General features: G+C 35.2%; 6 protein-coding genes across 6 annotated transcripts; 4 read left to right on the forward strand and 2 right to left on the reverse strand.

Moving 5' to 3' along the window:
- Positions 1–91: 91 nt before the first annotated feature.
- Positions 92–3,196, forward strand: SEA4 (Sea4p; the record flags this gene model as incomplete). Its single annotated transcript, XM_003670472.1, has 1 exon — positions 92–3,196. One exon carries the CDS (start codon positions 92–94, stop codon positions 3,194–3,196), a length of 3,105 nt encoding a protein of 1,034 aa, XP_003670520.1.
- A 461-nt stretch (positions 3,197–3,657) lies between these two features.
- PKC1 (protein kinase C) lies at positions 3,658–7,122 on the forward strand (the record flags this gene model as incomplete). The annotated part of the gene is made up of 1 exon (XM_003670473.1): positions 3,658–7,122. The coding sequence occupies one exon, from the start codon at positions 3,658–3,660 to the stop codon at positions 7,120–7,122; it is 3,465 nt and encodes a 1,154-aa protein (XP_003670521.1).
- A 510-nt stretch (positions 7,123–7,632) lies between these two features.
- Positions 7,633–10,728, forward strand: SRO77 (putative Rab GTPase-binding protein SRO77; the record flags this gene model as incomplete). The annotated part of the gene is made up of 1 exon (XM_003670474.1): positions 7,633–10,728. The coding sequence occupies one exon, from the start codon at positions 7,633–7,635 to the stop codon at positions 10,726–10,728; it is 3,096 nt and encodes a 1,031-aa protein (XP_003670522.1).
- A 372-nt stretch (positions 10,729–11,100) lies between these two features.
- On the forward strand, positions 11,101–11,766 carry MIX23 (Mix23p; the record flags this gene model as incomplete). Its single annotated transcript, XM_003670475.1, has 1 exon — positions 11,101–11,766. The coding sequence occupies one exon, from the start codon at positions 11,101–11,103 to the stop codon at positions 11,764–11,766; it is 666 nt and encodes a 221-aa protein (XP_003670523.1).
- Positions 11,767–11,956: 190 nt separating this feature from the next.
- On the reverse strand, positions 11,957–13,420 carry AIM24 (Aim24p; the record flags this gene model as incomplete). The annotated part of the gene is made up of 1 exon (XM_003670476.1): positions 11,957–13,420. One exon carries the CDS (start codon positions 13,418–13,420, stop codon positions 11,957–11,959), a length of 1,464 nt encoding a protein of 487 aa, XP_003670524.1.
- Positions 13,421–13,574: 154 nt separating this feature from the next.
- On the reverse strand, positions 13,575–14,162 carry EAF6 (Eaf6p; the record flags this gene model as incomplete). The annotated part of the gene is made up of 1 exon (XM_003670477.1): positions 13,575–14,162. One exon carries the CDS (start codon positions 14,160–14,162, stop codon positions 13,575–13,577), a length of 588 nt encoding a protein of 195 aa, XP_003670525.1.
- Between the last annotated feature and the right edge of the window lie 375 nt (positions 14,163–14,537).

Raw genomic sequence — 14,537 nt, forward strand, 5'->3', positions numbered from 1 at the left:
CCTTTAAACATCTTGACAAGTAAATGACGAAACAAGGTGAAAATGCGTTCTTACTTGAACAAGAGGTCTTCAGAGTGGGCAAATCAAGATAATGGGTTTGATTAAAAAGGTGACTTCTTGGTCACATGATAATTTTATTGATTACCTTTCAGTAAACCCAACTAGAGATGAAGTTACACATTATAAAGTTGACCCGAATGATGAGTCAGATAAATCAATCCATCGATTACACACAGTCAAGGATTTTGGTAGTATAACATGTCTAGACTACTCTTATTTAGATGCTGGATTAGTTGGAGTAGGTGAAAAAAACGGATACGTTAGATTATTTAATATTATGGCTGATTTAGATACTGGTGATAAAGATTACAATGAGAATGATGTCGATAATAATAAAAATAAGAAGACTCCCATTGGTATAAATATTAGGGCTAAACAGCAGCGTTGCATCAATGCATTGGGGATAAATTCAAACGGTTTAATCGCCATGGGATTGGACAGAAACAGAAACGATTCATCTTTGCAGATATGGGATATTAATTACCAGAATGTAGAGTCTGACGTGGCAAACATAGCGTTCGCATATTGTGTTAATGAGAGTATAATATCTTTGAAGTTCTTAAACGATACTAATATCCTAGCAGCAAGCAGTAAGTTTATAAAAGAAATTGATGTCAGGGTACCACAACCAATATATCAACATCCAACAAGGCTAACTTACGATATCAAATTAAACCCATTTAATGACTGGCAATTTAGCACATACGGTGATGATGGTACCCTAGCAATTTGGGATAGGAGGAAGATTACTGATCAAACGAACGATATAAATCAAATATCACCGTTGATTACGTTTGAAAAGTTAGTAGGAACTGGTGCTGCATCAAGAAAATATATGAATACATGTTTTAGATGGTCGACAATACGAAAGAGGGAATTTGCAACGTTGCATAGAGGAGATACGATTAAATTATGGAGATTGGGAGCTACTGGAGGAACCACAGAGGACTCCAATAATGTCGAAAACTTGTTTGTCTCCACCGTTCATGATATTGATACGACGTTTGACAGAGTGGCTACATTTGACTACATTCCTAAAGAGAATTTCCGTTCCAGTTTACTCTGCATGCGGCAATCTGGTACAGTTTATCGAATGCCATTGAAACAATGTTATTCAAAAGTTTCCTTCAATACTTCCAATTCGTTATTGCTATCAAATGGCGAAATATCTGAACTTGACGAGATAAGGATTAATCAAGACGCACAGAAAGCAAATTCGGAGAATATTACTACAGTGCTAAAAAACCTATCTTTCGAAGATTTGGATGTTGCTGATGAATATCAAAAAAGTGTCGGCACTACCTCTAGTGAGGAAGAGGATTACCTAAGTGATAACGAAGATAGAGGAAGGCGAAAAGATTCAAAAGTAGATTTACAACACAACTATGATAATGAACAACATTATCACTTAGAAGCCCATAGTTCTCATGATGGAAATGACCCATACCAAATATATTGGAAGGCAGAGAAACTTCTACAAAAAGATATTAGCGTTATAATGAAGTCGAGAGCAGAACTTGGATATGGTTTAGATCCCATGACGACAGTTGAGATGATTGACACCTCAAAAGCTCTTCAAAACAATGCATACATACGCAATACATGGAGATGGATTGCCATTGCAAAATCATCAGTCGATGATGGTACAATGGTTTCTGGCGACTTAGATCTTGGCTATCAAGGAGTACTGGGTATTTGGAATGGATTGGATGGAATATCCAACCAAAATAGATATAGTGAAGATACAATTTTAACTGAGAAGCAACTGAATAGAGAAATGGAAAAAATCATAAAATTACGCAAGAAGGAAAAGGAGAACCAGGGATATAAGACATTGCTGTCCCGGTTTGCCGATTCTCCTAAACATATGCAACGGAAATTGTGTTTAATTATATCAGGCTGGGACTTGTCACCAGCAGATTACGAAGATAAATATCACATTATAATAAAAAATGGGAATTACGAAAAAGCAGCGGCATGGGCAGTGTTTTTTGGAGATATACCAAAGGCAGTAGACATTCTTGCAGATTCTAAAAACGAAAGATTGAGACTTATTGCGACCGCCATAGCGGGTTATATGGCATATAAAGACCAACCAGGTAATAATTCGTGGAGACAGCAATGTAGAAAGATGTCATCTGAATTAGAGGATCCATATTTAAGAGTAATATTTGCATTTATTGCAGATAATGATTGGTGGGATATTCTTTACGAACCAGCGATTTCTCTACGGGAGAGATTGGGAGTCGCCTTACGATTTTTAAATGATACCGATCTATCAAAATTTTTACAACGGACGTCATCAATCGTTATAGCAAATGGTGAACTGGAAGGTTTGATTTTGACAGGCATAACTCCAAATGGTATTGATCTGTTACAATCATATGTTAATAAGACTTCCGATATCCAGAGCGCAGCTTTGATATCGATTTTTGGGTCTCCAAAGTATTTCCGGGATGAACGAGTTGATGAATGGATTGAGAGGTACAGAACCATGTTAAACTCTTGGAATTTATTTTCAATGAGGGCGAAGTTTGATGTGTTGAGAACTAAACTTTCAAGAACGAGTTCGGGAATTATCACTGCGGTAACTAAACCCCGTCAACTCTATATCCAATGTATACATTGTAAGAAAAATGTCAATAATCCAAAAGGGATTGAACACACTTCTGCTAGGAATATTCTTCATAACAACATAGCATCTCTTCCCAAAATGAAGGGCTTTAGGGCGAGTGATAATAGCGACGAGATTCGGTATAGATACGCTTGTCCTCATTGCGGGACGCCATTTCCAAGATGTGCCATATGCTTAATGCCATTGGGAACATCGAATCTCCCGTTTGTGATAAACGGAACCGAGAATGATCCCAATGAAAGTACTAAAAATACGTATGACGTGACGTCTTCCGCGGTCAGTAAGGCGAACAGTGAAAATGGAAACGATAATACCAAGTCAGTGGAGCCTGACAATATTGATCAGCTAAGACGCAAAAAGTTACGTTTGAATGAGTGGTTTAGCTTCTGCTTAAGCTGTAACCATGGGATGCATGCTGGGCATTCTGATGAGTGGTTTGAAAAACACTCAACCTGTCCGACCCCTGGTTGTAATTGTCAATGTAACAAGCAATACACATAAAGGGGCAAAAGCATCTCATAAATCATTACTTTTACGAAAAACACTTGAGCGATTATATATATATATATATATATATTCCTCTTTATCAAATAGACTTAGAATAATTATATATTTGGCCTCTATTGAACTTATTAGATATCTTTAGTGTCTGTATGTGATTTGCCATATAAATTGAGCTCCCAGGCCCACGTTGATTTTTTGTTCTGTGCTTAACTAGCACTAGTTTTGTTAATGGGCACATTCTATTTTTTCAAGGATCCGCTACTTCGTGGCACTGGCGGTCGGCTGAATCAAAAATTAGTAAAGTTGAGACAACGATTGTTTCAGTGTAGAGCTTGTAATTGAAAAAACCTGCTTCACCTTCGTAAAGATAATACAAGCGAAGAGAAGAAAAGGAATACTAGCAATAAAGGACATTGTTTCATTAGCCAAGGACTATTGGGTAACACAATCGGTCGAGCATGCTGTCAAATATTAAAGAAGATATTCAGCGGAAAATCGCCGTTGAACAGAATATTATTCAAGGTGCTACGAATTTAAAGAAAAGGACCGATAATGTGATGGTCATTCAAAAATGTAACACGAATATAAGAGAGGCACGCCAAAACATCGAGTATCTTGAAGATACGCTTAGGAAGTTGAAACTAAACGATAATCAACCAAACGCTTCCAAAGGGTTTAGTGATTCAACATCTCATCTTGAAGAAAAGGGGCAGGAATATGGGGTACTGTCTACAATATCACCTGAAGAACAAACGTTTTCCCGTCTTGATTTGATAAAATATGATTGTCCCTCTTTGTCACAGAGGATCCAGTTTATGTTACAGCAGTTGGAATTCAAGCTACAAGTGGAGAAACAATACCAAGAAGCTAATACGAAACTGACTAAGCTGTATAGGATAGATGGTGATGAACATACCAGTTCAGCTGCTGAAGGCGGTGCATTTGAATCGAAGTATATGATTCAGCTGTTGACCAAATCGTTAAAGAAATATCAAGCAATTAATGTTGATTTGGACCAATACAAGCCACATGATAATGACTCATTGAATAACAATCAATCAAAGTTTAGAAGAAAACAACTGACAGGTGTATTAACTATTGGTATAACTGCCCTAAGGGACGTTGACCATATCCAATCACCGATGTTTGCCAGAAAACCAGAAAGTTACATATCAATCAAGATAGATGACACTGTAAAAGCAAGAACAAAAGCTTCAAGGAATGATAGGTGGAATGAAAAATTCAATATTTCTGTTGACAAAGGAAACGAAGTTGAAATCACAATTTATGATAAAGTTAATGATATGATGATGCCAGTCGCCGTTACTTGGCTCCTTCTATCTGACATAGCAGAAGAAATCCGTAAGAAAAAGGTAGAACAAACATCTGGGATGCATGGCTGGGCGAACGCATCGAATCATGGGTTAAGTTCTTCCTCACTGGAGGAGGCCCCTAAAAACTCTTCAAATGTTCAATCAGAATCGCTTTCCTCTGCATCTACAGCAAGGCCTGAAACAGTGGTATCTACCAATCAAGCAGCACAAATCACTACAAATCAATGGTTTATATTAGAGCCGTCAGGTCAAATGCTACTCACTTTAGGTTTCCAGAAAACAAGCCAACCTGAAAGGAAGAATGTAGTTGGTGGGTTACATCGTCAAGGTGCTATCATTAATAGAAAAGAAGAAGTATTTGAACAACATGGTCATCACTTCGTTCAAAAGTCTTTCTATAATATCATGTGTTGTGCATATTGTGGTGATTTCTTAAGATACACTGGATTCCAATGTCAAGATTGTAAGTTTTTATGTCATAAGAAGTGCTATACTAACGTGGTTACTAAATGTATTGCCAAAATCTCTACAGACACAGATCCTGATGAAGCCAAATTGAAACATCATATCCCACATAGATTCGAACCTGTTTCCAACCGTGGCACGAAATGGTGCTGCCATTGTGGTTATATTTTGCCATGGGGTAAACATAAAGTACGCAAGTGCAGTGAATGTGGTATAATGTGCCATACACAATGTGCACACCTGGTTCCTGATTTCTGTGGTATGTCAATGGAAATGGCCAATCAAATTTTAAGAACTATTAAGGATACTCAGCGTAGTCAAGAAAAGAGAAGGAAAAGAATACCTATTTCAGGGCAACAAGATTCAGGTGGTCCAACCGCAGTGGCGACAAGATCTCCTAAGAAGGCGTCAGAGCAAAAAACAAATGAAATTTATATGGATAAAAATAAAATTCAGAACGAGTCTAAAAGACAATCATATGAGAACAGACCAGAGCAATATAGCAGGGATCAATCAACCCTGGAAACTAGGTTTGACAATGAACAAACAGTTAAGCAGGAAAATATTCGTAAGAAGCTCAACACTTTTATCGACAATAATGAAGCATACCTAGATTTTACAAACAACACTAGCGAGACTATGGCCGTCGATGTGTCTTCAAAGACATTAGATCCTACCAACAGACTATCCTATAGAGATGCACAGCTGGAAACTAAAGATGTGGCAGTCACAGAAGATAGAGATATAGAGGCTGAACAAACACAGATGAGTAGTTATAATAACGCACGCCTGTCTATTCATGACAAAAATACCCTGCAGTCGGCGAGTGAGATCACCGAACCTACATATGAGCATTCAATTGACCTAGGATTAGAAACCACCCAATTAACATCTGCCGCTGCAGAGGAAGATATTGATGATAATATGGATACGCAAGCAGATTTTTCGACATCAAATCCATTTCGTGATATGAACAGTGCAAAGTTCGAACAAGTGCAGAATGAACTATCGAATAAAATTGTACAGGATCAAGCTACCATATTACTTCCAACTGACTCAAATTCATCATATAAACATCAAACTGCAGTTAAACATAAAAGGAAAACATCAAAACGCCGTAAAGTATCTCTAGATAATTTTGTTTTATTAAAGGTGTTGGGTAAAGGTAACTTTGGTAAAGTTATTCTATCGAGGTCCAAAAATACAGGAAGGTTATGCGCTATCAAAGTGTTGAAGAAGGACAATATTATCCAGAATCATGATATTGAAAGTGCTCGAGCGGAAAAGAAAGTATTCCTTTTAGCAACGAAAACAAAACATCCGTTTTTGACTAATCTTTATTGTTCTTTCCAAACAGAAAATCGTATCTACTTCGCGATGGAGTTTATTGGAGGTGGTGATTTGATGTGGCATGTTCAAAACCAAAGATTATCTGTAAGACGAGCCAAATTTTATGCTGCAGAAGTTTTGTTGGCACTGAAGTACTTTCATGATAATGGTGTTATTTATCGTGATCTAAAACTAGAGAACATCTTGTTAACACCGGAAGGTCATATCAAGATTGGAGATTATGGGTTGTGTAAAGATGAGATGTGGTATGAAAGCAAGACGTCAACTTTCTGCGGTACTCCTGAGTTTATGGCTCCCGAGATCTTAAAAGAACAAGGTTATACCAGGGCTGTTGATTGGTGGGCTTTTGGAGTTCTGTTATATCAGATGCTACTGTGTCAATCTCCATTTTCAGGAGATGATGAAGATGAAGTTTTCAATGCAATTTTAACCGATGAACCATTATATCCTATTGATATGGCCGGTGATATTGTCCAAATTTTCCAAGGTTTATTAACAAAGGATCCTGAAAATCGTCTGGGTGCTGGACCTCGTGATGCCTTGGAGGTGATGGAAGAACCATTTTTCCGTAATATTAATTTTGAAGATATGCTAAATTTGAAGGTCAAACCACCCTACATACCAGAAATCAAATCTCCGGAAGATACATCGTATTTCGAACAAGAATTTACGTCAGCTCCGCCCACTTTAACACCGTTACCATCTATTCTTACAACTAAAGAACAAGAGGAATTCCGCGGGTTTTCTTTCATGCCTGATGATTTGGAACTGTGATGTATAATGACTTGAAGGTTTCCAACACAATTCTGTACATTACCATGATAAAAAAATGCTTATACCTCCTACATATATGTTATTTTGTTTAGACTTTTATTTAGTTTTTATCTGCAATCAAGAACCAATTAAGTATATACCGATTCGGTGCTTTTTTCAACTTTGATGATGAGCGCTCCTTTCATAAGGTGTGTCTTTCAGCACCTTGAAGCTGAATCCAGTAAAGCACGACGACAAAGTAGTTTAATTTATCATAACCTGCCAAGCCCATTATAGCATTATTAGGTGTGCACGTAGAGTAATACAACGTACGAACGTACGTACATACACCAAGTTATCTTGTTGATGTGCACCCAAACACCATGTGAATACTTCATGATCTTAAGGTGAAATCTACAATGGTATAGACTATAGTTATGGAACAAGCTCACCATTTCAAGAAACACACTGATAGAAAACATGAAAAACAAGAAATAATTGCTTTCCAGTGAAGACTAATCATAATCAAGGATGTTCAAACGCACGAAATTGAAGAAGGTCTCAAATCCCTTCAAGTCTTCAAAGAAAGCTGAACCGGCTTCAAGCTCAACAACGAACTCGCCAACTAAAACCTCAACAAGCAAGACTAATGTACTTAGGTCAGCTAATATATCAGATCTTACTGCTTCATCAAGTTCTAAAATGTTTAACCCAAGAGAGCTTTATAGTTTTGGATTTACAGGGAAAGTAATTACGATGGCCTTTGATTTTACCCAGAGTTTGTTGGCACTGGCAACTGAAACAGGAGAGCTCCGTATATACGGTGAAAAACAAGTAGAAGTTGTTATACCCCTCGAAAATAAAATCCCGATCGTTAAAATGAAGTTTGTCAAGGGTATCTACCTTATTGCAGTAGACGCTAAAGACACCATCTTAGTGATATCTTTATACTCTAAAAAAGTTTTAACGACGGTGTTTTCTCCGAACAGAATCACATGTATGGAGGTAGACCCATCTCTTGATTGGATTTTCTTTGGCCTCCAAAGCGGCACAGTGATGATTTATGACATTGATCGTAATCAATTTTCCAATATGAAGATAGAGAATTTACAGAAAGCGAAATTTTTCCCCAAAGATCGTTTATCACCTGTTGTTTCCATTCAATGGAACCCTAGAGATATCGGAACTGTATTAATTTCATATGAATGGGTAACGGTAACTTATTCATTGATTGACGGAGATATTAAGCAAAGTTTCATCTATGATCTACCTCCATTTTCACCAGGCGGGAATCCATCTATGAATGTTGATAAACTAAGAAGACCAAAGGTGATTCAGTCATTATATCATCCCAATTCTTTACATATTTTAACTGCTCATGAAGATAACTCATTGGTCTTTTGGGATGCTAATACGGGAGAACTGATTCAGGCAAGGTCCTTGCTAGAGACGGATGTCAATATTCCTCAAGCAGGTTTAATAAATAATACAAATGGTGACAGTGGTCCTCAAATCCTTAGCGTAGATTGGATATGTCAAAGTGATCCTGAGTATACATCACTAGTGATAGCCACAGGCACTACGACAGGAACAGAAAATATACAAGATTTAACTATGCTTGATCTCGGAGGAACACCATTATATTCACTAACTTCATATGAAGGTATGAGTAAATATTATTCAGTACCAGTTCAAGAAAGACATTTCCCATTGGTTAACAAATCAAAAATCCGGAGTTTATTGCCAATACCTAAAGCATCACCATATTTTCATGGCTGTCACGATCCAAGTTTTATATTAATACTTTTGGATGACGGCGAAATTGAGACGTTGTTGTATCCATCTGGTTTATTTACATCAAAGGCGTCGTTGTTTCCTCAAAATATTTCTTGGATCCGACCTGTTGTTACCATGTCTATGGCAGTTGCTGTCCCTTCTAAATTATGGTTAGGAATGATGTCATCTAATTCTGCGAAGGATTCCTTATTAAAAGGTGGTTCTTTGACAAAACGACCAATGCGAAAACAAGAGCTAAGGTCAGTTATTGTAACAGGTCATACTAATGGATCTCTAAGGATTTATGACGCATCACATGGTGAGTTGGATGATTCTTCGGTTTTTGATGTTAATGTTTCTCAAATTTTGAATAAATCAACTTCAGTCTCCATTACACACGCATCCTTTGCCACTGAAACCTTAGAATTAGCTGTATGTGTAGAGAGCGGGGATGTTGTTCTGTTCAAATTTGAAGTGAATAAATTTTATGATCCTGAAAATAAAAACAAAGAGAATAACCTAGCTTTGGAGTTTGGTCGATTTTCGCTGAATGATCACAAAGAAATACTTATTGACGTTAAATCGAGAGCTTCGAGGTATGTTAAACAAGGATTTATGCCAATTACCGCTGTACACGCGAAAAGGGGAAGAATTTCGGCAGTTACAAATAGTAATGTTGGCTTTGTGGGTATTGCATATGAAGATGGGTCTATCTTAGTTATAGATAGAAGGGGTCCAGCCGTGATATTCATGGATAACATAAGAAACATATCAGGAATAAGAGGCCAAAACATTACTGCTATTGAATTTTCTATAATGGAATATGGACAAGATGGCTATTCAAGTATATTAATGTTCTGTGGTACGAATAATGCTGAAATATTGGTATATAGAGTATTCCCTGAATCTAATGGAAGATTTGCCGTAGAGTTTATCGAGTTCACAAAAACGAATGATGCTGGATCAATCAGCAAAATAGACACGTTCGCTAAAGCAAATAAAATCAGCTGTAGTGCCACTATATCAAGAATGCAAGATTTAAGTAAAGGTATTCCTATTCCAGGTTATGTTTGTATATCGGGTCAAAGTGATATTAGAATAATCAAGCCAGGTAAATCAAAGGAATCACACAGATCTTTCAAGTTCCCACTTGCAGCTAGTGGGTTATCACATGTCTACATGATGAATAGCAAGGGGCAAAGAGAGTTAATGATCATATTAAGTTGCTTATTGATAAATGGTGACATTAAAATCTTGTCAGTACCAGATTTAAAAGAATTAAAATCTTCGCCGTCATTAGTACCTGTACATTCAGCATTCATGAATGGTTCATCAGTATTGAAAAATGGTGAAATTGCAGTAAGAAGTGGGAAATTCAAAATGTCATTGATTTCTCTTGTTAATGACCCTAAATCTGAGATTACAAAAAAATCTGTTGATACTGATACATTGTACAATCCAAACCTTAGAATAAAATATAGACCACAAGTGAATACATTACAATGGGCAAGAGGTACAGTCACATGTACTCCTGAACAGTTAGATATATTACTCGGTGGGGAAAGGAGACCGGCATCTAAATACCAAGAGAGTTTAATAGCGAAGGGTACTCTTACAGTGAAACCTACTGATAAACCAGGAGCAAGTTCACCTCAGTTATATAAGAAACCAGTGAGACATGGAAGAAGTAGTCATTATGGGGTTCTAAAGAGTGTTAGTCGTGCGGTTGAGACACATTGGGATGTGCTTGAAGATAATTTTAACGATTATGCTACAGCTGTCGGTGAAGGTATGAATGATGCAGTGGAACAAACTGGGAAAGATTTAGTTAAAGGATCTCTTGGTTTTTAATTTTAGTTTTTTTTTTTTGACTACATAAACATTTTAACTATAATGCTGTATTTTGCCTATTAATGGTTTCATAAACAATAGAAATACTGGTCAAACAGCTTGTTTCAGTCTCCTTTCCCCCATGATCTTCAGAGTATAATATATAAATGGATTGTTTTTTTGGTACTGTTACGTTAACTCTTTATAGATAGAAGGTTGAAATTTCTGAAAAATGGAAAAAAAGCGGTACGCTCTGTATAATCATATAGAACTAAAAAAGGTAAGTTTGAATGTATCTTAAATTTTGAAGTTTAGAGCAAACTATCGTTCATTAGATATTGCTAGATAACTAAAAGATACCCAATTAGTTCAGTAGTAATAAAGGCGGGGAAAATGCGAACCAATACTTATGAAAGAAGTCACGAAAATCCTGAAGGGAATTCAAATAAAATAACTGTTAAATTTCCTCAGCAACTCATATTAGATTCTAACTTAAACTTTTCCATTGATTCAAGAGGAACTAACAATCGAAGGGATAATATCAATGAATTAGTGATAAATCGTAAAAGATGTATACATTCCACATTAGTTGATTCATTTTTACGAATGTTAAGGCATAGTAGTGATGATACATTAAGACAAAAGATAAATGATTATTCCAAGCGAGATAATAATGGTAATGATATTAGTAATTATGATAAATGTAGGGTAGTTAAGAATGAATTATATGAGAATTGGAAAGTAAGGACAGATATTATAAATTTTTGTGATAAAGAATCTCAAAATCTTAAAAGAGAACTTGATGCGAAATATTCAAATAACAATTCAAATGACAAGCCCGTTGATCCACGGTTGGACCCCTATGCTGCTAGAGATTATCAAGATGAACAAGAATCGCAATATGGAGAATATAATAAGATGAGAACATGGGTTGCTAATAATTTACATATTGAATCTATATTACAAAATACGAGTGATCGAATATTAAAACAAAACTGTGACCAAAATAAAGATTATTTAAAAGAATTTCAGGATCTTCTGAAATATAGTCAAAGGTAGAGAAAAATGAAGGAAAACGTAAGGGGACAGTTAGTCAAGACAGCTTGTAAATATATAGTTTGTATTGATATATGAAAAAAATATATATTTATCGTTTTTGGTATCAAAAACTATACATGCTTATTGTCTGGATATTCAATATGAAATATGAGGGGTTAAATATTTTATTAATTCATAGTCTTTCTCACCTTTAAACTTTATCAACGGGTCTAAATTTCACATTATTTTCATTCGTTACAGTGGCAATAAAATATTTAAGATCATCATGGTTTGCAATTTCATCATTTTCAATACATATATCTGCGTTCATATTCATATTGATTTTCTTTTTATTTTGAAAACCCTGCTTAGCTTTCTCCTTTAATGGATTTGATGAAAAGGAAAGATCTGGAAATGAAGATGAGAGAATATTATTGTTGCTATTATTATATTTACTATCGGGAATATGGTTATTACTTTGAATTAGTATTGTTCTTGGACCATTGATTTTAATTAAAGTTAATGGTTTACCAATTTTCCAAATTTTGTAGTAATGAATCAATGAAACTATTGAATTCTTCGTACATATTTTGATAAAGTTTAAAATGGATTTCATATTTATTAAAAATGTATCATTTGTAATGATAGAAGGTAAAGGTAAATGTTTTCGATTTGGCGGTGGATGAGATGATTCAGATGAGTTGAAAAGTGCCATTGAGTTATTCATATCTAATTGTGACACCCCATTAATAGCGAGTAAATTTTTCGAATTAATTAATATTTCATCAACTCCATTCTTCAAATGAACAGTTAAAATAGAACCCCCAATCCCTTGACTTAAAGAGGAGGAAGATAACAGAACATTACCACGACCTTTTATTCGATGATATTTATTGAATAATGATGGTGACGATGAGAAGGATGAAGATTTTCTATTCTTATCATAAACTTGTGTAATTTGTAAATTTGAGTTATTTTCAAAGGCCAAAATAGCATTCTGATTAAAGATATTCCAATCTTTCGTGCCGTCCAATTTTAGATGGTATAATGGTGAAGGGAATGGATTTACGTTTGTATTAGGGGAGGATACTAATATATTTATTTTACTATTCATATTCGAATAAGAATCATTAAATGAAATTTTTTGAAAATGGTTAGAAGATTTCATTAAGGGAATATAATTTAAAAAATTGGGGTCCTTTTCAATAATATTTTTATTATTATTTGTAACAGAGATCGAGTGTAAAGGAAATGGATGATGGTCATAATTATACTCCACTGTGGTTTCAATATTCTTCTCGGTATTATTAGTATCATTAATATTATCTCCTTCTCCTTGCTCCTGTTCATTTATCGCTTTTAGTTTCGAGGGCTTATATAAATTATTCTGTGGATTGGTACCATATAATGATATTAAAGAACCCTTTTTGATGAAAAATTCAGATGAATTTGGAATTGTGATTTTAGCGATTGTTGGAGGTTGATTTAATAATTCAATTTCAGTTGAGGCAAAGGGATCCATATCCACATCATTATTAGGTGATGATGGGCTAATCGTATTAGTACTTATTATCAATTGAGGGTTACTATTTTCATGATAATATTTTTTGAAAGCAGTCGCATTTTGAACGATTGCAACAGTATTTCTCTTAATATTATGCTTGAGCATCATCATTGGTAAGTATACCAGTATTGTTACGGTGATATATATATTGATATATGGATTGGTTATGTTCCTTTGCTTGTAAGGGTATTGTTTTCTTATATCCTTACTCTCTACATAGTTGTCTTCGTTAATATTAAGCGCTGTGTTTTAATTTTGGTCGCGTCTAATTGGATTGCGAAGTGGAATTTACCTGTTGTGGACCATTTTCATTTAAAGAAGAAGAAGAAGCATTGCCATTGGTATTGATGTTGGAAAGAGGTTCCTTAGCATTGTTATTAGAAGCAGTGTTGCTATTATTATATTTTGGTCTCTCTTGTTGTTGCTTTACAAACAATGCACTGCTTAATGAAAAGATTCTGTCCTGGTTAGAAAATGAAACATTATTATTACCAGAATTAAAATTAGATTCATGATGATGATGGTGATGATGATGACTACTCTTGGAAAACCCGTCGAATCCTTTTATAATATTCCCTATAGAATGGGACGCAGCAGCAGCAGCGGAAGACGATGGTGTTCCCTTGCTGTTTGATGTGGGAGCACCAACAGAACCTGCTAGGTACTCTGTTTCTTTATCATATATTTGTTGTTGTATACGATCAAATTCATCTTCTAAGTTCCTCTTTGCTAGTAAGGAATCTTTTAATTTTTCTTTCAAATCTTCGTACTCTTTCAATTTAGTATCCATTTTCTCGTCGGGCAATTCTATGTCGATAGTAGTTTGTTGTGTTTCCTCATCTCCATGTGGCATTAAATGATCTTTTGTGTACGTATTGTTTGTTTATACATTGTTTCCATTTCAACTCTCTAATTTCTTTGCGCGCGTTTATTTATTTATTTATATTTTTACATGATAAATCAATTATTTAATGGTGACATACTGATCTGGCCATCCCAAGAATTAAGAATATTGGTTTCTGTTTTTTTGAGTATTACCAATGGGGTTGTATTTTTACATTTCTATAATTTATTCCATCGAGAATTTCTGAGTTAAACAAATATATATATCTATATGGTTCATACTCTCTTGTTTTTCTTTTTCTTCTCTCTTGTGTTCTTGTTTACCATTTTTGTAACTTGGCTAGAATTATCTTTACATTAGGGGGTAANCTTTTACATTTCGATA

Source organism: Naumovozyma dairenensis, chromosome 5 (assembly GCF_000227115.2).
Source record: "Naumovozyma dairenensis CBS 421 chromosome 5, complete genome".
Classification (NCBI taxonomy): domain Eukaryota; kingdom Fungi; phylum Ascomycota; class Saccharomycetes; order Saccharomycetales; family Saccharomycetaceae; genus Naumovozyma; species Naumovozyma dairenensis.